The sequence below is a fragment of the Paralichthys olivaceus genome, chromosome 20 (assembly GCF_024713975.1).
Source record: "Paralichthys olivaceus isolate ysfri-2021 chromosome 20, ASM2471397v2, whole genome shotgun sequence".
In the NCBI taxonomy this organism is placed as follows: domain Eukaryota; kingdom Metazoa; phylum Chordata; class Actinopteri; order Pleuronectiformes; family Paralichthyidae; genus Paralichthys; species Paralichthys olivaceus.
Window position 1 is genome coordinate 6,540,735 of NC_091112.1, and position 27,800 is coordinate 6,568,534.

Sequence of the window (27,800 nt, forward strand, 5' to 3'; positions counted from 1 at the left end):
TCTTTGTCCTGAAATGTTTTAAATCTGTTCTTGGCATGTCAAAGCACTTTATGTGTAAATAAAGTGTGTTAATATTGTTGTTGTTGTTGTTATATGAAATGTTTTAATCCTGCCCTAACCACTAACATTGTTTGGAAAAGTCCTGTATAAATAAAGTATATAATAATAATTATTATTACGACTGTATGGGTTTCCTGGGTACAGTCTTAATCTGGGAAGAAAATAGTAACCATAACAACCAGATTAGTGTTTTTATGTTGTTCCATTTTTTCTGAAATGTGATGTAATCTACTTGATATAACCATACTGAAGTAAAAATAAGTACCTCAAAATAGTACTTGAGAGCAACGCTTAAGTAAATGTACCATATTACTCTACAGTAACAAACAAAGTAAACTTCTGTAATATCTGTATTATTTCAAGGCCTCTTTCTATAACTGATGAAACTAATTAATCATAATTAGGCCTATACCAATCAACATTATAACATATATCAGGATACACGCATTCTAATATAAATCAAATTACTGTTAGTATTGATTCTGCTCTGAGGCATTAATATCACACAGCAGCCAACCTCCATTCATGCATTATCTTTCGATAAAGAAACTTGAACCAAAGTTGACAACTATGCTGATAGTATGACGTGGAGCACTGATTGTATATTAATCATAATGTCACTTGGTGGTGTGTTTAATTGGCTGTGTAATTAATCTCCACCTCTGATTTCATTCTGTATAGTATAGTAAGGAAATGGTCCGTTCTGAGCTGCTCCATATGCACCAGCGAGAGGTATGACACTAATTCTAAAAGTTAAAACTCGAACACTATGAACAATTAAGAGGCAATCAGACGGTCAAATATATTAATTGAACACTCTATGAATCACACAGTATGTCGGTAGTTCTGTAAATGATCTGAAAATCTTTTTACGGTCGTGGATTACACCTCTCCGCACCCCCGGTTTTCGGGCGGAATGAGACGCTCCGTGGTGCGCGATACTCCTGTTTGTCCCTCTTTGTCCGGTGGCGACAGAAGGCCACGATAATTATGGCAAAATTTGCGTTTTTGAATGAATTATAGCCGAATGGTGGATCATCAAGCATACGCCGTGTGAGGACCGGTTTGTCTGGCAATGACGCACCAGAGAGTTTCAGTTTAACGGGACAGCAGAGCAAGCAACGGAGAAAGGGTACAGTTTGCTTCCCAGACAGCCTGCAAGATGGCTAGCTATCTTCAGTGGCATGCTAACGTTAGCTAGCAAGCTAATGCTAGCATAGTGGACCACAGCTCTCGGAGACGTGGTCGGCTGCTTTGCCTCATACCTGCTGTGATGAGTGTATCGAAGGGCACATGGTCGATTTGTGGACATGAAATCGCAGTTTCGCATCGATGTGCCAGTTGTTGCGGTCACTCTGCGCTGCTAGCTAGCCACATTGAGTAACGTGGCTAGCTAGTTAGCCAAGGCAGTCACTAGCTTGCGTTAGCTAGCTGCTTCTTAGCCACACATCTGTAAGTGATCATTTTTTTTAGAGAGAGGGGGGGGGGTGCCTTGTAACATTGCTTGCACCGGCACACGAGCCAGGTAGCGAGCAACCACTTCCACTCAGCTAGCTAACAAAATAAAAACCAGCAACCAAACGAACTTGTGCTAAATAGCGTGATCCAGCTCAGGGTTACCTGACGCTGATTTGGTGACCAAATCCCGGCGTGACAGACACCGTGGCGGAACATTTGCAGCTGGAAAGGAGTTTGCAGACCTGGGCCGACGTTGTTAAAACATAAATCTAACAACCAACCAACCAAAAAGCCGTTTCTGCTGTGATGACAACCATTTTCTCGTTATTGTCATGACCTGAAGGCGCATTCCACCTCCTCGGCACATAAGCCTTTCCAGACGTCGTCATTTTTAACTTTTTTTTTCTTGCATATGAACGGTGACATGCCACTTCACCGACAGTCATATTAGCTAATGGCTGCCGAATCGGGGAGACTACAGGCGGGACAAGGAAAACGGAGCAAAGGTAGGAATTAACTTCACCCATCTCCCCCAATCAGATCGGAATCATCCATTACTGCGCTGCAATGGGCTGCACTGGTGCTGTTAGCAAAACCCCTTCTCGCCTCCCCCCACATGTAAACTTCACGACTGTCTCCGGTGGTGGCTGTTTCTCACAGAATGGACCTGTGAATGGGGTCGATGTCTATCTTGCTGTCAATGTACCCCCAGCTACGTTTCCTCGTTCTCATGTCTTCGTCTCTTTTTTCCCTGTCTCCCTCATTGACCTTACCTTTTCTGCCTCTGTTTGCGGCCTCTCTCCCCCTCGCCTGGGTCATTTGGTCCGCCTGGGTCATTTTGCGATTCAAGGCTTCATAATAACCTTGGGGTGATGATAACGCCTGGATGTTCAAGCATCTTGTCCTCATGCCAGTCTTTGTCCCATCATTGAATCCATCTCAACTGTTGGACTTGAAAAGAGGCCCTAGGTCTAAAGCTGCTCCACTCTGTCACTCAGGGGTATTGGCCAAACCAAATGTGATGCTGCACTCGATTGGTGGTGACCAAAGGCATGAGAAAATGGAGCCCAGATTTTGTTGCGGCTAATATTATATTTCCCCCTCTCCTCCTTGTTTTAATCTTTCAGCTTCTCAGATGAAGAGCCCGGAGAAGAAGAAGGCGAGGAAATCAACCGCTCAGGTGATAATTGAATGGACAGTTTTTTTTTTGTAGCGCTCTTCTGGTCATGGCCACACACTCACATGCATTCATACAGTCACTGCTGTACAAAACAACTTTTCTATCACACGTTATTCACACACTGTCACAGCTGCCGAAATTTAAGTGGTTTGAGGAAATCTGATACTTTGCTTCATGGTGGAAACACAGAAAGGGCCTTTCAGACTGATTCAAAGAGAGAGTATGTTATCTAGTTTGATTAAAACGATAAAAACAAAAGCAGTTGTTCAACTCTTTTTCCTTTGTTTTAGGCTGCGGGGTTCTCCCACCTCACTGAGTTTGCACCTCCTCCTACCCCCATGGTGGACCACCTGGTCGCCTCCAACCCCTTTGACGATGACTTTGGGCCCCCCTCCCGACCGAGTGGGGCAGGTGGACCAGGTGGTGCTCCCTTTCTTCCAAGCCCAGGTGCAAGTGGAGGAGGTGGGTATGGTGGTGGAGGCAGGATGGGAGGAGGCATGGGCTTCATGGGAGGCCCAGGAGGACCTGGTGGCGGTCAGCCTGGGCGGAGGCCACCATTTGGCCCTTCACCTAATGCTGGGCCTCACCACCAGCTAGGTTTTGGAGGAATGCCTGGCTTCGGAGGTGGTGGAGGAGGGGGTGCAGGGGGAGGAGGAGGTGGTGGAGGATTCCCCCCTGGTGGCCCCTCTCAGTTCAATATGCCACCAAACTTCAGTCCACCCATGCACCCTGGGCCAGGATTCAATCCCATGTTGTCGCCAGGGGGTATGGGAGGTCCCGGAGGAGGGGGGCCACCCCATCCTCGGTTTGGCATGCCTCCACAGCAGCAGCATGGACAGGGTGGACATCCATTCAACAGTCCACCACTACCTGGCGGTGGAGGCCCCAGAGGCCCCCCCCATGGCCCCCTGCCTTCCATGGGAGGAGGCATGGGTCCTGGGATGAATATGATGGGTGGCATGGGAGGTGGCCCTGGAGGAAACATGGTAGGAGGGTTACCAGGTATGCCCCCTCAAGGACAGTTCCCTACCTCACAGGATGGTCCCTATCCAGGCCCCAGTCCGCCAGGGCCAGGCAACGAGGATGGAAAGAACTTTGGTGGAGGAGGTGCACCGCCTGGACCTCAGCAGCAGCAGCAGCAGCAGCAACAACAACAACAACAACAGCAGCAGCAGCAGCAGCAACAACTTAACCTAAATCCTAATGGCCCCCCTCCTAATAACACCACCCCTGGCCCTCCTCCTAACTCTGGCCCACCACAGCCTGGGGGCGGCTTCCCTGGTCACCCTGACGTTCAGCAGCCCAATGCCAATACACCTGGTCAGCCTCCCTCAGCGCAGCCACAGCCTAACCCTAACTCTTCTCCCACTGGACCCCTGAATGGATCAGGGCAGCCCCAGCATCCACCTCCCTCTCAGCTACAGCCCCCCAGCAATTCAAACACACCAAACTCTAATAACTCTACCCAGCAGCAGCAACAATCCACTCCCCCTAACTCTGCCCCTGGCTCCACACCTTACAACCAGCAGAACAACACCCCAGGTTCTGGTGGTCCGATGCCAAATGCAGCCTCAAATTCAGGTCAGAACAGCATGACCAATAACAATGGAGGCAACACTCCTGGCAGCAACCCCAACCCCCCTTCTAACTCCACCTCAACTCCCAACACCCAGTCTCCCCTGCCCCCTGGCCCTGCTGCCCCTTCGACCGGGCCCGGTTCTGGCCCCGGAAAACTCGGTGGCCCCGGTATGGTCTTTCCTTGCGGCCTCTGTATGGCGGAGGTCCACGACGACCAGGACGCCATCCTGTGCGAGGCCTCGTGCCAACGCTGGTTCCACCGTGACTGTACAGGCCTGACAGAGCCAGCGTACGGGCTGCTGACTCGAGAGAGCTCTGCTGTTTGGGCCTGTGACTTCTGCATCAAGACCAAGGACATCCAGGCTGTGTTTGTGCGCCAGGGATTAGGCCAGCTGGTGGCAGCTAATGAGAGTTGAGGAGTGGGTGACAAAAGAGCAGCGTGGAGGTGCGACACGTAAGGACACATAGAGACATCTTTGTTCTGATCTCACTGAATGACGTGTGTGTCATGTCAGCTTCTTGCCCAGTTTTCTCTTGACTAGCCCTTTACTTGTTCACTACACAGAGGAACACACTCATTGACATCCATGCTTATAAATAGCACTTTGAGTGACTCTAGGCAAACGATTTTTCTTCTCCCCACCCCACAGGAGTCAAATCATGATGAATGTTAAAATTACACAGTCCTCCAGACATCTAGCCTGCCAACCAGCAAAGCACTGACACCAACACACTACCTCACACACTTTGTAACTGACTGGCACGGAAGCTCCCGCACTGACTGACTGGGATTGACTTGGCACACTCGCACCACAAGAGTGTGATGGTATTTCAAACAAACACACACACGATCCCACGCTAGACAGGGAGCTAATTGTTGGATAATGGCCAGACTGTGTTTTGACCCAAAGTACCAACAGTATTCTTTGATTATTTTTGGCTTTGAATTAAAACACATCATTTATAGATTCTTTACAAATGAAAAAGTTTAATAATGACGAGTCCATAAAACTCTAAAAGGGACTTGAGTTTCTTTCATTCATTGATTGAATCACAGCTTTTATTGTAGGACATCACAACTTTTTTTCCTGGAAGCAAGTACAAGAAAACAGAATAACACATCAGTATATTTCCGTGTAAACAGTATCATGAGTATTGTGAAATATAAATGTCAAGTGGGGGGGAGGATCTATTACTAAGTTCTTTTGATAATTCCTACATACATGCACACACATACTTTGACCCTGTACTTATTTTGTACCCTGTGCTGATAAATCCAAAGGAGACCCAGGCCGAGATTACACCCACACTTCACATCGAAGGCTTAGTCCATGTAGTTGTAAATATTAGGACGAAACATTTGTCTGGAACTCCCCCATCCGTTGTGAACATGCCACAGAGTCGACCAATGAACAAAAATAATGAGTTGAACCTATGTGTCTTGGTTGTAAACAATATGGCGTTTTGGTTTTTTATACAGTACGTTAGAGTCAACAGTTTGTTTTTATCTCTGCAGTACACATGAATTGTGACATCAGTGCTTTTGGATGGTGTTGGCATAGCAAGTAGTGACATCATGTCATATCAAATGTTCATATTTCTTTTTAACAAAAAAAATAGAAAAAAAGGGGGCGGGGGGTGCATGTGAACCAATGCAGTAAGTGTCTGACCTGTTTATGTTTATATTCTGGCCTCTGTGCAGCGAGAGGCCTTGAAGTAGACCAAATAACTAATGAGCGAAAAATACCCATTTTCACACTTCTGTCACAGTATAAGGTGTTTATAACTATTCTTCTTTCTTTGTTTCCTTTCATTTACTTCATTCAATTGCCTTTTTCTTGCTCTCTCAGCTGTTCCCTTTTAATTTTGTACTGGTATTTGTGCTGTGCTTTTGCTCTGTTGTGGCGCCTCCTGGTGAAACTTGGAGGAACCACTGAGTCCCACACCAGGTGGGAAAGGGAAAGGTACTGAACTCTGAAGTAAAGAGATTTTTTGTACTCGTCTGTCTGTTTTTTATTGCTAAACATTGTATTAAAATGAGGGTTGGAAATCTAATTAAAACATAATGTAATTTCTTTGTCATAATGCCCAGTTACAGTTTTAACTCTAACTTGGTTTTTTTTTCTAGGTAATTTAACTTTAAACCATCAGTGATTTACTTCAAAGTTTTACTCTCAGTCATGAAAATAATTGGTTGTTTAGGAGCAGTTATCTATGCTGATATTTGAATCAAGAACATTCTGAAAAAATAAGGTTAAAGTTTATGTTGTGGGTCTGTACATTTTTTATGTCCTAATAAATTATTAAGACGTTTACAAAAAATAATTAGGCTCTAACTGTGGGTAAAATCAAGCTTTCAAGGGTTCAAATTCCAATGAAGCTCTCTGATATAACCAAGAGAATTTCCAGAAAACTTTCAGTAATGAATTAATGATAATTATTTACTCTCAAGGAAATCTCTCTGGAATCCAGGAACTGTGGCCACTGAAAATACAATTCAAAGATCTGTTCTCTTTTTTCTGTCACTCCCAAACCAGAATCTGTCTAAAAACAGAAACTTCAATGATTCATTAAGGGGTCTGTGTTATATCTGGGTTAAGGCCAGATGTTAAAAAGACAATGATCAGGTCAAAAAATAGACTTTTAATGCTAGATAAGTTTATTCCCTATTAGTTCCAATATCAATATAAACAATAGTGTACTTAACAGACTGGAATTGCCTCTTCTCCTGTCAATAGTTAATTATCTTCGCCACAGCACTGGATGTGATCATAGCCCCATTCTGCCATGCAAACATTTTCTGATCGATCGACAAATTATAACCATAACACAGCTGAGGAAGTGGGTCACACACACTCGCTTTGCATGCAGTGTGTGTGTTAGCCCGCAGCAGGCACCGCCTCCTCGGGGAACCTCCCACCAATCCACACGGTCCTGAGGCGGGACCAGGACTCTGATGCGCTGGCAACAGGTTGCTCTGGTCGCGGGGGTGAATCTGCCCCATGTCCTCAGTTTGTGGAGGAACAATCATCTCATCCAGACTGAGCAGGGATCCCGATCATCCTCCCGCTGCTGCTGCTGCGAGGACTCACACTAAACCTCTGACCGAGCAGGGAGGGATATTCCTGGATTTGGATTATCTGCAGGTACGGTAGAACAACTATCCCACTCTGAGTGTGTTTACGCAGCTGCTGCCTCTGAAGTGTCCCTGCACTTTTGTTGGGTTTTGCGCACGAGTGCAGGGAAAGTGGCGGATGTCTTGAGTGCCTGCTGCGCTTGGTGAGCGTTGCGTGATGTTTGGATAAACATAGACGGACACCTGTGGCTTTGTGATTGGATTCTGGCAGCCGTCTCCTCGCGCACGGCTTTTCCTGGTCGCGATAATGGAGACCCAGAGCTGGAAATCTCCCCCTGGAAGCGGCTCCGTGCGCGCTTGCCTATAATTGGATGCGAGCGCGCTGCGTAAAGAGGATATGAGAGGTTGTTGTTCCAGCAGGTGAAGGCTGCGCGTCGTCTCGTAGGGAGGCAGGTGTTTGTTGGTTTGTTTGTTTATTCCCACGCGGGAGCTCGTGTAAACAACCCGGTGGTTTGGTTTCGACGCGCACCGATACTCACTGACCGGATAGGTGGGTGTGACGCAACCATCCAGGAGAAGACAGGTGCTTAGAGGTGACTCTGCTGCTCTAATGGTTTCTGTGTCTTTATCTATGTTGAGGTGGATTCCATTGCGACATTAATTCATGAGTAAATGTGTAAATACTCTGATACCTGACAAGGAAACACCTCTGCTTCGTGATGATCTCTCATATCCAACATTATAGTTTGCAAGTGACAGCCGGTGACGGTGCCGGTGCTTCCTTATTTCCTCTTTAAAGGTCCATTTAGATAACTTCATCCACTTCTAATCCTGAGTTTAAATGTTTTTTATGGAAACACTTGTGTGTGTTTGGGTCAACATGTCAACATGGTTGGGCTGTTTCACCCCAGAGACCCTGCCCCCATCTCAACAACACACCCAACAATACTCCAATGCTGTAGTAGTTTGCTCAGTGTGACCCTGCTGTTTAGTACAAAATTAATTATTCTCATCCAAAATAAACTCATTATACTGACATTAGTATGTATTATCTTTTATAGACATTTACTGTAGTTGAAAGGTGGATCGTCCTTTTGTTTTACAGAAATTATTTCATGTCAATGATTTATTCCAAGCAATATACACAGACAATTTTACAAAACTACAACATTTTGTTTCTCACATGTGAAACGTTTAACCTAAATTTAAAGGTACAGTCTGTACATGAGGATTATTCTGCTTAAGATTTCTGCCAATAGATCCCTTTCACATAAATCCTACACACTGGTCTTTTAACTATGTTATGTAATTTTGTGTAAATATGTTCACATCCTTATTCAAATATTCCTAAAAGGTCTTTAGGACTTTAATTTATTAGTGCTGGTGTAATTTTCTTGGATTATCGAGTAAAATGTCAGAAAATGTTGAAATATGCTCATCACAATTTTGCAGGTGATACTTTAATTCTTTAAATTTTGTCTAACTAAATGTCTAAAAACCAATGATTTGAAAATGTTTAAATAAAATAACAAATAGAAAAGAAAGAAATGCTACAAACAGAGAATCTGTTTAAATAATAAAACTTGATGCATATTACTTCTGTTTATCTTTTATTTGACTCAGTTTTAGTTGAAATATTCTTATTATATATATCATAATAATTGATTCCAGCCAACTGACGCAGCCCCTACAGGGTCAAATAACCCATTTTCTTCAGATGCCCCCGGGGTGAGAGAAACTATAGCAGAAAGTTGAACATCACATACTGTATGCAGTTGGAAGCAGAGGAAGCTGGAAGAACAGGACCAGAGGAAAATAAGAAGCGAATGATGGGCGAGGAGAAAGGGAAGCGTGACGGCTGATCGGCCCGTTGGGTGACATTCCTGTCTCTGTTGACACAGCCTTTACTTGTGACAGAGAGTGAGACAGGGAGAGTTGACACAGACCGGCGCTCGGCTGCTGGCTGCTGAACGTGCACAACAACAACTGAGCTCTTGTTGAAATCTCTGTTTACCCAAGGAGCATATTTACACCTGTGGGCATTCAGTGTGACCAGTGACCGGCAGCTGAGGCCTGAGCATCTTGATAACAGCAAAAAAAAAAACACGAAACAGACACAGGCCATATTTCTAACCTTCAGATTACTAATATGTCCAACACTGTCTGCAAACCTGCTTGTGGTTATGTCAGGACAGGAGAATTAATTAGTTTTGCGCTGTATTTTTAGTCTCTAGTCAGTTTGTCATCCTTTAATTAGTCTCTTCACTTTTTATTTACTGCCTATGTGGACAGTTTCCCAACGTGTAGGCTTTACAGTTGATGCTGCCCCAGTTCTCAGTTTCTTCTTAATCTGTCCTTATTATACAAATGCAAACCACGCGCAATGCCAAGTGTAAAGGGAACGACTGGAATCCTAAGAATGTTTTTTTGGGGGGGAAAGACAAAGGCTGACTTTGATTCACTAATCTAACCTCATTGCTAGTCGAGGTGCAGCGTGTTACTCTATAACCAGCGGTCAGATAGAGTTGGTTGCATTTTAAGTATTGTGGGAAGCACATCTGCAAATGCTGGACGTCAGGAAGTAGACAGGGGTCGCAGTGTGAGGCTGAAAAACAACAGTTTGAATTTATAGATGAAAGCATGTGATGAAAATACACATAACATAAGATAAGATCAATTACAGGTGGCGAATGCACAGCAGGTTTTGTCCACATGTCTGTGCACACCCTTGCATATAGTAGATGTGTGTTCGTGCATGTGCTTGAGCTCCTGTGTGCCCGCGCTGCTCAAAGTAAACAGTCTACGCCTGAGTGACTCTTCTCTGAAGTCTGGTGACTGGGGAGACTCTGGCAGAGGCAGCGGCAGGGAGAACGAGGGGAGGCCCATTCCTGATGTAGTCCCTGGTGTTTAATGCTCCACAGAGCCGGGACAAAAGGAGGAGTATTCACCTCCTCAAAGTGCTCATCACCAAACTCATTTTCAGAGCAGAAGGTGGACACGCTCATGCGACTCTCATTGTAGCCGTGTAAGATGAGTCTCTAAACTCCGAAACTAATCTGTAAATATTTTAAACATCAATTCATTGAACAGGTGATTTTTCTTTTTGGGCAAAAAATGTAAAACCTACAAGGATTTGTTGGTGTTTCTTCGTCATGTATAATATAAGACAACAGCTTTGGACAGATGGTTGGATAAAACAAAGAATTTTAACATGTCATTGTGGACTAAAGCTTAAGGGAGTAATGAAGGTTAATCCATAATGAAAATGTTCATTTCAGTCATTATTAAAACACAAGCAGAGTCAGTGTCACTTAAAAAGGTTCTCCAGAAATGTAATATTACACTTTCCTGTAAAGTTGGACGATATGGCCAAAGAAATTGCATCAACATAAATTGTTTGTTCTGCTAAGTTTCACGACTGACTTCTTCGTCTTTATGAGCAGAGAATGACAAACACTTGGTCACAAAAGAAACTTTTTGTTTGACGCTCCCTGTCTTTTAAATTCCATGCTCCGAGTTTGTCATGCAAACTCTCTTTCATAATTATCTACCAAGCCCAAGCTGAGATAACCCTGGTGAAATCTTCCGGGTTATTTGTTAAAGACTGTAGAAGCTCATTGAGAGAGGATATTGTTGTCATGACGACTAATCTGACCTTCATGTTTAAAATCAAAGGAATCAAAAGTTATATTTTCTATCAAATACAACAAAAACTGTCAGTATCGGGTGTTCATTTGCTACTGTGGCCACTGGTAGGGCAAACATCTACCTAGGTCACACAAACACTCCAACAGTGTACAGTAAGTCTTTGTTCCTCTGTGCTCCCAGTATCAGTCAGAAGGACATTTAGATGCCTGTGTCCGTTCCAGCTGTTCAAATACATAAACATACCAAAGACCCAGTGAATGAGTCTGATAAAGTGGAAACATAAAGTGGCACCAGCTTGCTTTTGTAAATCAAAAACAACACGTTAATCATTTTGGTATTTTATTGTTTTCCCTCCTTTCTGAACACACCCTGGGAAAAAAAGTCGGCCTCAACCTGTTAGAAGAGATTGAAAATGCCCCAGTGTCTTATTTGGCATGACATGAATACAGTGCATTATGGCTGAGAAGGAATTTTAACCTGTGGATCAGCAAGAGAAAAGGACAGCTTCATCAAGATATACCAGCGGTCTGATGTTTCAACTGGGTCAGACTGACTCCACCTGGGAAGAGGAAGAAGGGAATTTACACAAGAGACAAAGAAAAGGTTATGAAGAAGTCAGGACATGGGTCAAAAGGTGGCAGATGAGTTTGGGTGCAATTACCTTTTGTATAACTTGGAAATAGCAAATATGACACAGAGGACTTATGAGTGCAGTGCCTGAAACAAAGAGTTGGTGCAAATCCTCTTTAGGACTGTATCTTGAAAACTATATTTGAACTAGAAGGGCTCTCAGGGAGTTCATACCTTTGCTGATGAACACCTCATCATGTCAAGGAAAAGGAAAAAGAATTCCTGGATCTGCCTGTCTGCCTGTGCAGATCTTCTCTTTATAGGTTCCTCAAATCTCAGCCCCTAAGATTTCTGTATTCTTGTTGCTTACGTAACCTGATTTGCATTTCTGCTGTTCTCATGTCTCCCCTGACCAGGCAGCTTCCACAGACACCAGGAGGTGAACATGAGCACTCTCTCCACTGACAGGAAGCCGCTCGTGGATTACGGCGTTCAGATCCGCTTCATCAAGGACCTCGATGACACAGGCGGGGGTTATCCTGACAAATCCAGAGGGACCAATGGTGCAACTCCTAATACCAATAAGTATGGGGTGGCAGTGCGGGTGCAGGGAATCTCTGGTCAGCCCTATGTGGTCCTGAAAGATGGTGATAAAGGTGACTCTTATGGAGTTCAGCTAAACACTCCCACCTCCAGCTCTGGGTCGCCGTCACCTTACAACAGCCTCCCCAAAGCTAATAAAGAACCAGCAGAATTCACAAACCCCTACGTCCCTGCTGCAAACACAACTCGCTCCCCTGTTTCTCCAGCGGAGGACGAGGATGGGGAGATTTTTGGGAGTCCTCTCAAGCGACCTCCAGGGGATGGTCAAGCAGGAACACAAGGGGAGGAAGAAGGTGGAGCTGGAAGAGAAGGAGGGGTCGAAAAGCAGAAAGTTGAAGCCCAACACAAAGCAACAGCGAGTGACGTAGAGAACAACAGAGATCGGACAACGACGGAGGAGTATAATGAAGCAGGGCTGAAACCTGTCAAATTAAATGGCGTGGGACCCAGAGGGTACAAGCCAACTAATTCTGGTTTTACTGGCTCTTTGGGGAGGTACAGTGGGAAAAAGCAGAGCACAGATTCCCCTTCAAAGTTGCCCCCAGCAGCACCAGTGTCAGCCAAAGAGGAGCCTCTCCCGGCCATCAACACCGACTCCCTGGCTCCTATCAACAAGCTCATCAGTAAGTTTAACAGTGGGACACCAGGCAGCGCCCCGCAGACCCGAGGCCGCTCCGGAGCAAGGCAGCGGCTGAAGTTTGACGAGCGCAGGCGGTCCAGAAGCCTTGATGCTAGAAAAGAGGAGGTTTCCCTGCCCTCTCCGACATCTCCCATCTCTCCAACTCTGAATCCCTATTCCTCTTCCATCTCTCCGACTCTGAATCCCTACGCTGCTCCTCCGTCTACCTCCTCCAATTCACTGATGTCATACTCCCAAGCGGGCAGCAGCCTGGGAAGAAGCCCTGCATTGGTCACCAAGGTGTCGGCACTCGAGGCTCCAAAGCCAGACTTCAAGTCACCAGTGAAGTTTGTTGTTAAGAACTACCATCCATCTATAGCTAAAAAGCCTGTAAGTACCACCGATGGGAGGGATTAGAAGTTATTTTCAGGTATTACATTGTCTCCTTGTTTCATGTTTCACTTTGTTTGCTTTCTATTCGAAGGAGATTCCTCTGAGGAGTAAAAGCACAGAGGTCATTAGTGTGGAAGAAGCACCGGTCAAGCGGTCTATTTTTTACAACCTTAAAGAAAGGTAAATACAAACAAGATTGACTGAATGGATGTAGGGTCCATGTTGCTGTGTTTACAAACATGGGGGTTTTCCAATCTAATCCTCTGTCTTCTCCCCAACAACAGCGAGAGTGAGGGATCTCTCCAAAGAAAGTTCAACATGGACCATGAGACAAATGGCAGTTTTAAGGTACGACAAGTCATTAAAGCTCATTCATGTTTCGCTTGAATGTTGTAAACCCTTGTATGTTGTGTGTTTCTGATACAAACTTAAATGAACCTGTGAAAATATGGAGGCTCAACGTTGATATGTCAACTCAAAAGTCGACTGGCCAGCTCTGTCTAAAGCTGATATGAAATCCACCTCTCAGCCCCTTCAAATCTCACTAAAAAACACAGATGACAATAAAAAACATTATCATTTTATAAAACATCATATAATTATAAGTGCATGTGTTGGACTTATGTAGCTTCAGCACATCAAAGGAGGTGTGGTCTTCTCCTCAGCCGAGCAGCTCTTGTGATGAAGCTAACAGATGGTTGGCAGCCGCCGCTTTGTTCTGAGGATATGAAGTTTCTGTTTTATTCAACTTTGCCCCAGAGGATCCTCTTTTGGCAGGCCAAAAAAAAGTGAAAATTAAGGGCCATGCTGAGTATTCCTCCGTCAATTTACAGCATCGTCTCTGCTCCTTTGTGCTCCTCTGACACCTTATTAAAATAGACTGTGTCGGGGTCTTTATGAGGATGCACACACTTCTTACTTTAAATTTGCAACCTTTTGCATAAATCTACATGCAGAAGTAATCCCTTTTTGTCCTCACCTTCTCATATTACGTGCACTTGATTATGTATGATCCCTTGTTATGTACTTCTTAGCGGGTTTGTGACCACGGCTGCTTATTAATTATTTGCCCTCCTTGTCTCTTGGCAACGATGCACCTGCAGAGGAAAGCTGTTGAGGGCTCAGCGTGTGTTGAGAGCGCAGTCATTGAGATCCATTAATAATTGAGTTGGACTGGAACCCTGCACCAGCTGAGGGTTGGCTTACCGGATGGGACAGATCCTCCTCAGAGGGGTCCTTGTTGCTCCTTGTTGCTCCTTGTTGCTCCTTGTTGCTCCTTGTTGCTCCTTGCTTTTCAGCCATGTTGTGCATTTCACTGGAGCTGTTTTCTCAACCGAGCATCTGAGGGCAGGATGAAGGGGTTGAAACTGCTTTTTTGCCTGGAGCTATTTCTTTTTCAGCTCTGGTCCTAAAGCTAAACATTGTTCATCTCTGTGTAAAAGCCAAAAGCACAAGATGAGAGCAGGATTAGATGATGTGTGTCCTTGTAAACTAAAGCGCTCATCCAGTTTCGGGGCATTTGTGATGAATCCAATGTAGAAACATGGTTGTAGCTGTCATTCCAGAGGTTTACATGCAATTCAAAGCGTTATGTGAATCAGCCGGTTCACACTCCTTCTGTACCACTGATGTCTTTCGCTCTCTCTTAAGTGCTTCTGTTGTGTTTTGACTGATTTGATGCAGTTAATGTAAGTCAGTGGGAAAGTGATGAGTAAACGCAGCCTGTTTGTTTCCCAGGTTAACTGAGGATCATATCCAGTTAGATTTATTCAGGTTGTTTGTGTCGAGAGTGAACACTGACGACTTCTGTTTACAAAAAAATTGGCGGATGTGTCAACTTTGACCCCTAAGGTGCATTTCCTTAAGAAACATCCAATTACAAACATCCAATGTTTCATTTGCTACTAATAACTGATGTAATCTTTTATTTTACTTGTTTTGGGTCAATGCTGCGTAGGTTCGGTCACGATAAAACAATTGAACACAAATTGAACAAGGAATAGTTTTCTGCTTTATTTTCCCCTCTGTTATGTCATGACCTCTTCACTTGGGCCTGACCCCCATCTTGATAAACACCAGAGCTTGTCAAGATCAAAACAACTATTATCTAGACCCATGGTATAATGAATCTCATTTGAAATATGTAATCACATTGTGTTCAAACATTTCCAATGTATTTAGCATGACAGGAGAGTCTGTTTTTGTTGTAAATACACAGCTGATGCAATTCACTCCAAGTGCTCCAAAGAGCTTATGCATATTCTCAGTTATCTCGTGTTAATTATCTCTTTGTTGGGACATAGAGAAACTGAAACGTCCCAGAACGGGATTATCTACGAACCGTCCTGCGGGGGACGAGAGGAAAATGAAACAAATCTGTACTCAGTATATCTTCATAATCCATTGCTGATAAGTTAGAGAAATGTGAAGTCCCCCCCCAAAGGAGCAAAGCTGTCTGTGATCCTCGCTTTGTCTCTCGACTCTGTTGCTGTGCGTCCCTGTAATGGGTGTGTAGGAGGATAAGAGAGGTTTCATGGGCAGGCTGCGCTTATACCTCCTTTTCAGTGAGAGCAAGTCTCGATGAGTGGTGTGGGCGACAAACGAGCCGCCGCTCCAGCTCTGCTCCCCTGCAGCCTGTCAGAGGCTGTTGTTTATGTGCGGAGATCGAACCTTTTTGACGATGTCTGAGCTCACTGGCAGGGCCTGTTATCCCAAAGACTTTTTCACTGTCAGAAACTAGGGCAAGAAAAATCGAAGGAAGGATTTTTTTCTTTTAATGTTTAAGTAATACAGAGAGCATAATGTAAGGCTGACAGTGACGCTGCAGTGTTTCCAGTCTTTGTGTTTGCTCATTGTCCTATGTCTCCTCTTCACTGTGTGTGTGTGTGTGTGTGTGTGTGTGTGTGTGTGTGTGTGTGTGTGTGTGTGTGTGTGTGTGTGTGTGTGTGTGTGTGTGTGTGTGTGTGTGTGTGTGTACAGAAGGGAGGTTATAATGGGCGACCCCAAAAGGCAAATCTTGAGGAACTTCAGGAGCAACTCAATAAATGCAAGAAAGAACTGCAGCAAGCCTATGATGAGTAAGTCTCTGTCTGTCTGTGTCAGTTATAGGTTTCCTTTGTGGACAAACACTAAAACCCAGTTGAGTGGGGGGACAGATTGTCTATTAGGGGAAAACTTTTTTAGGTCAGCGGTTAAGGTTAAGAAGTGAAAATTATCTTGATGACTGTGTGTGTGTCTGTGGTTTTGCATGTGTGCACTTAACTCCTGTGGCTTTTTGTCAAATGATAATTTTCTGATTGATTGGCTTGCTAATGTGTGTGTGTGTGCGTTCACAGACTGGCAGAGGAGCGTCTGGTCAGAGAGGGTGCAGAGACTCGTCTGCGTCTACAGGAAGATCTGCTGGCTGAGCTTCAGGAGGATCTGAGGAGGGTTTCAGAGAACTCCCCTTACTCAGACTCATTACAGACGGTACTGACATTCTGCACATGCACACACATGCACACACACACTCACACTCATAGATACACACACGCTTGTATCTATCGTACTAATCCATACATTTCTTTTTATATAGGATGTGGTGACTCTGCAGGCCGACCTGGCCGAGGCTGCCATGTTACGCCAGCGCCAGGAGGAAGCGCTACATCAAAGGGAGCGGGAACTGACGGCGCTGAAGGGCGCGCTGAAGGAGGAGGTGGAGTGTCATGACAAAGAGATGGAGATTCTCAGGGAGCAGTACAGCCAGGACATGGAGGACCTAAGAAGAACCATGGAGCAGGTGACACAGGTGGATGCAATAGTTTTCTTTTATTCATTTTGTGCATCACATCAGTCACACAAAACTTAGTTTGTTGCAGCCCATCATTTAGAATGAGACTTCTCTGATCAGATCTCCTGTGATGCAACAACACTGAGCAGAAAATAAGACTTGATTAGTGTCAGTAGTTAAGATGGATGACTAATCCTGTCAGCAAAGATGATGAAACTTTGAAAACAGATAAAAGGGAATAGACACTGTGCAGCGTCAACAAATCAGAAGGGACTTTTTGAAATAAGCCAGCAGGGGAACAATGTTAGACAACAAGAATATTGATTCTTAAAAGTTTTTAATATTTATCACTTAAGCTACTGAAGCATTGTGCACATACTTACTTGAGGAAAAAATGTCTGCTCTGTGAGATAGCTCCAAATCCTCGTACTCTCCATCTGAACAAGTTGTGAGGTAAATTGCAATTTATATTATGTAAAGACACAAGTATCTCTGAGAGTCTTAAATGTTGAAAAATGCTAAGTTAAAAAAACAGACAGACGAAAACATAACCTCCTTGGTGGAGGTAATGGAACTGGATCAGACTACAAAGACAGGACATGTTTCCTTCCACAATCTCAAAGTATAAATGAAAGTCTCTTAAGATTTGCAGGCAGACTATCTCATTAATCCAGAAAAACAAGAGCAGATTTATTTTACATAATTAACATCCCTGTGCAGTGAGTTACTTTGACACAAAATTGCAGTCTCACTGTGTTATTTTGACCAGATGAAACTCAAAAAAATAAAAGGAGTCCTTTAAGGTAAAAATGTCGGTTCTGTAACTCTGATGTCACTGAACCAACACACGTAACGCAAGTGATTCCATTAACTGAAGAGAGAACAAACACAGCGCTGTTTACACACGGAGCTGGATACACTGGTGCAGAAAGGAACATGTTGTAAAAGAGCACTTTAAAGGAACAGGACAGCTCCTCGTAATGCCTCTCTTTAACTTCAAGACTTGTTTACAGACTTGGTTGAAATCAATTCAAGTAATATCCACTTTTTTGTTTTAAGCTTCTGATATTCGTGTTATGGTTCAACATAAACTTGCACCCTGACATAGTAAGGATTATTACCCTCATTGCCTCCCATAGTAAATCTGCAATGCGGCAATGCACAGTGAACGTTTCTAGTTTCTTATCATTGAAATATTTTTTTATTTCTGTTGCATCATAGTGTGTTAATGCAGCCTGAGGATAGAAACAGCCAGTACATCTTTTTTTTCTTCTCAGATGAGCTCTTTATACAGATACACAGAACAGTCATGTGTTGCTCAGGCGATACTTGTGCTTTCATGTTGCATCTGCCTATTATACACCCCGGCTTTGTCTTATTATTCTGTTCAATGTGTCAGTTTGAGGCGTTCAAACACTGAGTCAAGGTAACATGAGGTCAGACTAAGCCCAGTGTGCAGAGAACTTTTACTGCTTGTGATTGAGATGTAAAACATTTTCCAGTTGCATTTCTATTCTGGAGTTTCTGTCGACTATTTCTGGAGCGCTGTAGGACTCGGTGTAAAAGAAATGTGAAGCATACGTGCACATTCAGAAATAGATCATTATGCAGGTCTGGGAGATGGTAACCACAGTGTCAGGTGTAAAAAATAATAACACGCAGCCTGAGAGTAGGAAATAAGCAGACAGGTTGTCAGCTGCTTTTGATAAGGTGATTTTATTTGGCGAGAGGAGGATTAAAGTAGCTGGATCGCTGTTTGTGTCGACTCTACCGAGATCCTTTCTGAAATTCTGTGGCGTTATGTCTCATCTACAAGTATTTTTTAGAAGTTGTAGACGTGTTGATCAAGGAATAAGCTGAAAAATCGGTGTGTCTATCCTTTGTGCCAAACATGCTTGAAAAAGAAACGCAATTAATAGAAAATGTGATAGATTTGAGCTCCCGTTGAATCTCTGCTTTCATACAGAACGTCATGATAACGAGAAGGATGAATTAACTTACTTCTGTGTGCATGTTTGTGGTTGCGTCAGTCCCAGGAGCAGATAGAGGAGGAGAGGGAGAGGGTGAACGCCTCCATGTTGACCCTAGAGGACGAGCTGGAGTGCTGCAGAGAAGAGAGGGAGGAGTGGAAGACTCAGCTGGAGGTCACTACACAGGAGCTGCAAGACACCAGAGAAGAGTCAGTGTCTATAAGTCATATTTTCTTTGTTGCACCACATAGAAATAAATGGCAGGGGACATTAAAAATGCCAATATTGATGATATTTGTAAGCCGGGATTTCATTAAATCCATTTTCATGAGGGGACAAAAACCTTTTTAAATATGTAAATTTGAGGGACGAGGAAGAGTTTCAGGGGATTTAATAAGCTACTGGATTGGGATTTTAAAACTTTGTGCTGATATGGCTCCATTTCCTTTTTTCTTTATGCATATATGGTAACTCACATCAGAAGCCTCTATAAGATGTATGAATATATTTTGCAATTTGAGTTTAGTCTCAAAAGCATGCAGTCACTTTTCAAAAACTGCAAATATGTGGATAAATCAATGTTCATGTTAAATATGTTGGGTAGAAGCTTATGTATATGATTAAATACTCAACCAAACTTGTTATGGAGCCATATCAAAACTTTAGGACAAAGATACACATTAAAACACAACTTTAGTTCACGACTTTCTTTGAACCGGCAGCGGAAACATATTCCTACCTCGGTCAAGCATCAGACACCCTTTGTCATGTTTGATATTTCTCTACCCTGGAGGATTTGTTCAAAGAATCCTAAGAACTGTTTTTGGTTTGCTCCTATAAGATTACATTCCTCTCAAGTTATTTCTAATGCATGTGCTCTTTCACTGTACTTTTCACTCGGCAGGAGCGGGAAGCCCGACAGCAGTGGAATGTGAGAGAGAGAATCATGTGTTTGATTTCGAGTAGATTCAGTCTAGTTTCATTTCATGTCAATGATCTGAGTGGATTTTATATCTGATGACATGTATTGATCACTAGATCTTTGGATCCCTACTAACTGTTCTGTGGTGATAATCAACCCAATCATAACAATCTGTCAAACCAATCAATATTCAGAGTATACGTAAATGAAGCTGTATTCATCCATCAATATTTAGTTTTTTATCACATTAATTACCTATTAGAGATTTGAATAAATGATTGATTGATGTATTTAATTGAAGGTGGAATCCTACTTTATAAGTGCTTCTCCTGCAACAACAGACAGATTCTGTATATAGTCATGATTTTACAGTTTTCTCTTAGGCATGTGTTTGTGCCCATATCCTTGTGTACAGTGTGTGTGTGTTATCGTCTGTGGTACTCAGAGTTACTGTCACCACTTCGTGTTCCTTAAAATCTGACTTTCTTTCCACAGCCTGCAAAAATCCCGTTCGGAGAAGGAAGCATTTGAGAGCAAGCTTAAGGATGTGCAGGATTCACTTGTCGCCATGAAGAAACAAGGGCCTGGGTCTGCTGATAACCGCTCTTTAGCAGAGGTAATTCACATTGGCCACGAGGCAGAACACAGATTAAGCTCTCTGTGTGGGTGAAATGCAGGGACTTGTCTTTTCTGTTTTACAGTGTGTTCAGTTTTGTATTTCTTATCTGTCAGAGCAGTGAAGCGGCCGTGGGTTTTCTTTTGGAAGTTTAGATCATCTCTCTTTCATTTTCATTCTCACTCGCACACATCGAAAGTTACACTCACATGCACCATACTCATATCAACACATTGTTATGCACCCTGGCACATTCCTCTTGCTCACACACGCATTATTCATCTCTGATTACTTATCCCAAGGAGCTTCAGCGTTGCCATGACAATCTCAAGCGGACTCGCGCCGATCTTGACAAACAAAAGGGCGAGTTAGACGAGAAGAGCAAAGCACTTCAAGCCCTGGAGAAAGCGAGCGGCGAGAAAGAGGCCGGGCTTCTGTCTGAAATCGGCAAGATGAAGGATCAGTCGCAGAAAGACAAGGCTGAGCTGGAAAAGGCGCTCAAGAAGGCAAAGGAGGTGTGGCATCTAGATTCTAATGAGAATAAGTGAATGTGATCAAAGATAAAATGAAAGAGACAACTCCTGCTTCACTGAAATTGATCTAATGTAAAGAGTTGTTGTATGAATATCAGAAATGAGAGGAAAAGTGCTTTCATGTATAATCTGTAAATTCTCCATCACATATCAGGTTTCTGTTTCACCTTCCTCTTTTCTGTCCTTACTTTGACCCTTGTCTCTTCAGTCATCGGCTGGAAAGACTGTGGTCGACCAGGGCGCCAACCTGGAGCTGCAGGAAGCTAACGCTCGCCTCAGAGAGCGGCTGGCACGCATGGTACCGTACAAAAAAACCTCAAGACAGTGCAGTAAACAGCTGTACACACACATGAACGTAAAATTATATCAACCCACATACTGTACAAGTACAAAAGACATGGCCTCCCACACAGACGCTATTTTCAACTGGGAGACGTAAAGTAAATTAGATCCAAAGGAAATCTCAAACATGTAAGCTCGGGGAATAATCCCTCCGAGGTGAATTTGCATGGGACGTATATTGTGCTTCATGTGCGCTAGAAAATCATCGTTTTATAGCTTTTGTACGAGCTTTAATCGTATTACTTTTCAGCATGTGACGAGTGGAGTCAATAAGAATATGTGCAACGCTAATAACAAATGAACATGTTGGAGGATACAGAGGAAAATGTAGGTCTAAAATTTGAAATCAAGATACTCAAGTTTAAAGGCGGTGCTCTAGTAGTATTTTAAAGATGGATGGACTGAAAGCCTTTAATCATTATTATTCATCATCATTATGAAATACTGGACAAATACAAATGGGTTTGCTGTGTTAAAATGATTCTCTTTCCTAACATGGTCCACATGAAACACCTTTTAATACAGCATGATAGTAATAACTGGACTGACCAGCCAGTGCAGGTTCAGTCTACGTACATTATTTCTCCTGATTCATATGAGGTCACTCTGACCTTTGACCCCTGATATCTCATATGGTCGTATTTATTAGGAGAAGAAATTCCATCAAGACGTTCTTGAGATCTTCCCAAGAGTGCGAGAGACGGACCACCTGAAAACAATGCACTGCTGTGGAGGCTAAATATAGATGTTTTCTCATTATACACAGACAAGGCTTCACTCCAGTGTGCCCCTGAGCTCAGACACAGAGGAGGCGGTGGAAGCTCTGGAGGACGAGAACCGTTCCCTGAAGTCTCAGTTGGAGGAGGTCAAGCGAGGAGCCACGCGCCTGAGCAAGGAGAGGGACGAGCTGACCCGGCGGCTGGAGGAGAGAGACCTAGAGAGGGAGGCGCTGCGGAGGGGCAAGAGCGAACTGGAGGAGCAGAAGAGGCTGCTGGACCGAGCCCTGGAGAAGATCAACAAAGAGGTGTGTGTCAGATGCACAGCAGGGTTTGGTCACATGGTCTGGAGAGATGTTCATCACCGTGTTTCTCCTCTGTGCCTCCTCCACTGCTGTGCCGTCAGATGGAGATGATGATGGGAGATTCCCGTCAGTCCGTGATAGCCCTGCAAACACAGCTTGACGACTACAGGGAGCGCTCGAGGAAGGACCTGCAGGAGGCGCAGCGCAACTGCAAAGACCGACTGACTGAGCTGCAGAGAAGCCAGAACAACCTGAAGGCCCAGCAGGAAGAGGTGAGGACATGAAGGAAGCCAGAAACATGAAGGAGACGTGAAGGAACCTAGAACCTCTGAAATGCTTTCAGCTTTTTTTATTTGTGTAAGCTTTATGGTTGGTTTGTTGGTCTGTGGGTCAGTGACCGACGTATCTAAAAACTATTTTTTTAACTATTTTTTATTTATTAACATAATATACATGACATACATTCATATTCTCCTCAGAATGAATTGTAATTGAACTGTAATGATTGCCTGAGATTATTCCTGATTTAGCGCCACCATCTGGACAAACATTAAATCTGTCCAGTGCCCACAAAAAGTGCCCTGTGGTAGTTAAGAGTTACATAGAAATGAGGAAGTATATATTTCACCTTAAGTCTAAGAGCATGTAGCAGGGTTCTATATAAAGAGCATGTCAGACTAACTGCAAGTTGAGGTTTAGGGGAATTATAAAAGCAGAAAATGCACGAAAATGAGTCGGACTTCCTGAAAAGTTTCAAACATAATGATCGCTGCTCCTTTTTCCCAGGTTTCCCGTCTGAAGAAGGAGCTGCTGGTGTGCAGCGAGGAGAGAGACAGCGCCCAGCTGGAGAGAGACCTCCTCAGTAACCGTCTCAAACACTTGGACGGTGAACTGGAGTCAGAGAAGAGCACCCACACAGATCGCACCAGGGAGATCAGGGGCCTGGAGGTGAGATTTCAAGGTCAAAGGTCATGAACTGGGGACTCCAAAGATGGGTGGTGGTAAATTGGGGATACAGTGAGGGAGTCATGCATGAATCAAGGGAACATGTGGTACAGGCATTTCAAGCTTAAAGAAATATGTTTTTGTCTGAATGAATCTTCTTATCTGCCTGCGTGTGTTCACAGGATAAAATAAAGTCGCTGGAGATCGAGCTGGATGAGGAGAGGAGCAGCGTGGAGCTTCTCAACGACCGTATCACACGGAGCAGAGATCAGGTGCCACAAAAAACTAAATGTCTGAAAGCACATGCAAATAAAGAGGAGGTGTTTTTATGCAGTGGTAGAACTGATCACAGGTTTATTTACACCACCTCCTCACTCTCCTCTCAGGTGGATCAGCTTCGCTCTGAGCTGATGCAGGAGCGCTCAGCGAGACATGACCTGGAGATGGACAAGAGTGCAATTGAGAGACAGGTACTGTTTAATCATTCGTGTTTTAATACACACACGTAGAGTTTTTAAAAATGAGTTGTTTATTCATGTCACTGCACCGCTCCTCTTCTAGATGAAGGAGCTGAAGTCTCGTGTGGCCGACATGGAGGGACAGACTCGGCCCACAGCTGGACTCAGCCTGCTGGAAAACAAAATTCAGGAGTTAGAGGAGAGACTTCGCAGTGAAGAACGGTACGGACTTAAAATATGAAATGACAAGTACAAAGATATCCTCAATATCTAAATATGCAGTTTTATGTTTTCAGATATCTCAACTGGAGTAAAAAAGTCAGTTATTGCACCAAATTGCCTTCACTGATGGATATAAGTCCCCTAAAAGTGCCCAATTTTCTTATTTTCATCAAGATCTGTGTAAATTATTTCTTGAGAAATTCTCACCCAATCTCACAATGTTAAGACACCCTGTGAAGACACCCTTCCCCCAAGTTTCAATAAAATTGGTTCTGTACTTTTTGCTAAATCAGACAAACACAATGAAAACATAACCTCCTTGTTGGCAGTAATGACAACAAACCGGCTTCTACTGTAGAAATACACATTGGGAAAGATTAAAATCTGCAGGACTGAGATCAAATCATCCAAGGAGAGGAATGAGGGAAGAAAAATGTATCAAGGATCCAAAATATAACTCAGTAGTACAATGCAGTAGTATTGTCTGAATGTTGAATTTGTCCCGACAGAGAGAAGGCCAGTATCCAGGCCTCTCAGAGACGAATGGAGAGAAAACTGAAGGAGGTAAACGCCACGTTAGACCAGGAGAGGACCCAACATGTTGAGCAGAGGGATCAGGTAAATATCAAGATTTATGAAAATAAACATATTGGCTTCACTTTTGTGAAGTTGCCATATCATCCATCTTTATATACAGTCAGACACAAGAGTGGTCTCAGTCCTCTCATCTTATTCTCTGCATCTATTGTATTTTCCCACAAGCTTATCTTTCAATGTGAGTGAGACCTTCTCCTCCTAAATACCAAATGTGCTCCTGTGGTTGTCTGACGTTAGCTGACTGTGTTTGTGCTGATTTACGTCCTCGACACACCTGTAAGAGTCATCGATAGGTCCTGTTTGATCTGCGTCTGCTGTTTAATCATCGCACAGTTCAAACAATGTTTAATTGCTTCTTTTTTTATCTAAGGCTAATAATCTCATGTGAACTCCTCCTGACCCACACCCTATCTCACTCGGTCACCAGAATGCTCCCTGACCTCTCTCCCGTATCTTCTTTCTGCTGCCTCAGTTTTTTTTTTTTTAGTAGCCTTAACTCCCCCACCCACACCGCTATAAACCCACATATCCATCTCACGCCCGGCTTTTAACACCTGCCTGTCCGGCTTCTTCCACCCTCACTCATCTTCACCCGTGACCTCCTCTGTTCCCCTCTAACCCCCTGGCTCTCCCTCTCCGTCCCCAGCTGTCTCTGCGCGTGAAGGCCCTGAAACGGCAGTTCGACGAGAGCGAAGGGGAGGTGGAGCGCCTGGAGGTAGTGCGCCGCAAGGTTCTCAGAGACCTGGAGGAGCAGCAGGAGCTCCAGGAGGCGCTGCAGGCCAAAGTCACGGCGCTGGAGACTGAGCTCAAGTAGGACCTCAGTAATCATCTCAATAATGTCAATCCTAGATGTCATTCAGTCTTGAAGTTATTAAAGGTTCAGCGTGTATAATGTAGTGACATCTAGTGGTGAAGTTGCATGTTGTAGCTGAATAAATATAAAGTTTTTAAATAAGGCTCATTTTAGGGTAAACAAGAATTTGTACAATTTAGATGAAAGACACTTGAGAAAATATCAGGGATATTTATTTTATATTCAATATCTGCCCATAGATCCCTTTCACCTAATTCTTACACACTGAACCTGTAAGTTGGTTCATATTTGACAGTTTTACTCTTCCCCAAACAACATATTTGTACTTGACAACTTAACCTATCAATACCACGGGTGTTCTTTACACTAGGTGGCAGTAAATAGTAACTAGCATGACCTGCCTGTATTCATTGAGCTGCAGCGTATGAAAGAACTGAGTCATGCTGTTGGATTTTCTCTCGTCTGCTTTCTCTCAGGCGGAAGTCGCAGCACCGTGCGTCTCTGGGCCCCTCCACTTTGAGCTCCGAGGAGGAGGACGGTTTCTTTGACACCAACATCACCTCCATCTTGCACGAGAGCCACCTGCAGACCAGCCACAGCTAGAATGTGACCACTGTGGAAAACTCAGTGCAAAAACTTGTGAGATAAGAAGGATACTCAGGGTATCAAGGATCCACTTGCATGAAGAACTCTGTTGCCATGCACCACAGACTTGCCGTGCAGTTGCTCTTATTTTTATTTTTAGTGCAGCGGTCCGACGGAGACAGGTTGTCAGGATAATTAGATTGCATTTTGTTTGAGCCTTCAGCTGTGATTATGATTGCGTCTCTGCTGTTTTGTTCTATCTGTCATGAGATGTGCTGTAACTCTGTTTAGTGGAAGAGTTATAAATACAAGGTTTGACTTCACAGCTTTAAGTCTGTTGTCAAAAAGGCTCTTTGCTGTTTCAAATTTACTGTATAATACTGTGGTAGCACATTACTGTGGGTTATGTTCAGAGGTAGCCAGGTATTCAAACAGTTTTGTTCCACTGAAGCCAGACTTAGAAATTTACATCTATTTTAAACCAAAAATATGTAGATTTTTTTCTTTTCTTTTGGTTTCTTACTGTTTCAGTCATTGGTCATATTTGTGTTTGCTTGCGCATGATGATTTACATCTGTCAGTGTTGTTATAGCTCCAAGTTTCCTTTGTGTATTAAGTGATATATATATATATTTTTTACCTTTGACTGTGACAGTAACGCCCGTTTAAACTGAGCCTCCATTTTTTTTTACAGCGTACTAGCTGTGCATACCTGTTAGTCATGACAATCAAATAAACATACGGTGACACTGTGTATCCTCAGAGGTTCATTTTCTGCTTTAATGATATTATTCCTAAATGTGGTTCATTTTATTGAGTATCGCTTTGTATTTAGCTCGGTTCTTGTGCATGTTTTCACTCAGATGCCTTAAAAAATTAGCTCATATCTTTATTTTCACTTAATGTCGTCACTGCATGTGTTGGGTTGATATGCTGCTGCTCCTGTAATGATTTTAGTATTTCCTGTGCTTGCCTGTGCTTGCGTCTCTTGTGCTTTAACTTAACTTAAGAATCATTCCACATTTCTCCTTGTTGCACCTGGCTGTGAATATTGATTCATATCTCCCAAATTACTTATTGATGATGTTATTATATTTTAAATGTGTCACTTTAAAAATGTTTATTAGGGCAATTTCAAGAAATGATGCTTTATATTCAGAGAATGTATATTAAGAAGCTGGTAACATTTGATATGTAGCAAAGACTGTACAATAAAAAAGAGGGATGTTGTAATTTTTTCCTAATTTTATGACTTGACTTGGACTGTGAAATAGCAGGGACACTGTGATATATGGACGCCATCTTAACCCTCACATCATGGGTGTACCTGTACAAAATACACTCATTTTCTGTAATGTTTTTCCAACAGATAAGACATACCTGCATACACAACCAATAAAATGCATCAAACTACATTCAAGACAGGACAAAACAAGGACCAAGGGAATGTAACAGGAACAGAGCAGCATACATAGTATGTATTTTACATAATATATTTCTGTGCTTGAAGTGTTGACATGACTCAGTGTTAGAGAACGTGTGAACCAACTATTGGGTAAAGATCACACACCCATTTTCAGAGATGATTTTGTGTTGTGAGTCCATCTGCAGGTGATGAGTTCAGGCTCAGAAAGTCACGCATAGACTTTTCTCTTTATTCAACAAATTTCCACCACAAAACTTTCAATATGTTTGACTTAATTATTTCTAACCCAGTAGGTGTGACGGCCACGTAGACGCTACATAAATCAGTCAAAAGATCCAGACTCTGTATTCACAAGCACAACATGTCATTATCATTTCATTGACAAAGTGTAATGA

General features: G+C 43.3%; 2 protein-coding genes across 6 annotated transcripts; both read left to right on the plus strand.

Annotated features, from left to right (window-relative positions):
• Nucleotides 1-979: 979 nt before the first annotated feature.
• On the plus strand, nt 980-6,273 carry pygo2 (pygopus homolog 2 (Drosophila)). 2 transcript variants are annotated; one of them, XM_020102001.2, is made up of 3 exons: nt 980-2,024; nt 2,646-2,698; nt 2,989-6,273. In XM_020102001.2, the coding sequence occupies exons 1-3, from the start codon at nt 1,973-1,975 to the stop codon at nt 4,690-4,692; spliced, it is 1,809 nt and encodes a 602-aa protein (XP_019957560.2). In that variant the 5' UTR covers nt 980-1,972; the 3' UTR covers nt 4,693-6,273. The 2 variants fall into 2 exon arrangements, with proteins under 2 accessions (XP_019957560.2, XP_069372025.1); XM_069515924.1 differs by having other exon boundaries at nt 995-1,192.
• Nucleotides 6,274-7,232: 959 nt separating this feature from the next.
• On the plus strand, nt 7,233-27,212 carry cgnb (cingulin b). 4 transcript variants are annotated; one of them, XM_069515921.1, is made up of 21 exons: nt 7,233-7,422; nt 11,987-13,182; nt 13,277-13,365; nt 13,470-13,533; nt 16,165-16,262; nt 16,521-16,653; nt 16,760-16,972; nt 18,985-19,133; nt 19,829-19,855; nt 20,342-20,462; nt 20,765-20,977; nt 21,204-21,293; nt 22,104-22,361; nt 22,460-22,630; nt 23,145-23,306; nt 23,486-23,575; nt 23,690-23,773; nt 23,865-23,983; nt 24,493-24,601; nt 25,227-25,390; nt 25,871-27,212. In XM_069515921.1, exons 2-21 carry the CDS (start codon nt 12,016-12,018, stop codon nt 25,995-25,997), a joined length of 3,648 nt encoding a protein of 1,215 aa, XP_069372022.1. In that variant the 5' UTR covers nt 7,233-7,422; nt 11,987-12,015; the 3' UTR covers nt 25,998-27,212. The 4 variants fall into 4 exon arrangements, with proteins under 4 accessions (XP_069372022.1, XP_019957581.2, XP_069372024.1 ...); XM_069515922.1 differs by having other exon boundaries at nt 7,284-7,422; nt 11,991-13,182; XM_020102022.2 differs by lacking the exon at nt 19,829-19,855.
• Nucleotides 27,213-27,800: the final 588 nt, after the last annotated feature.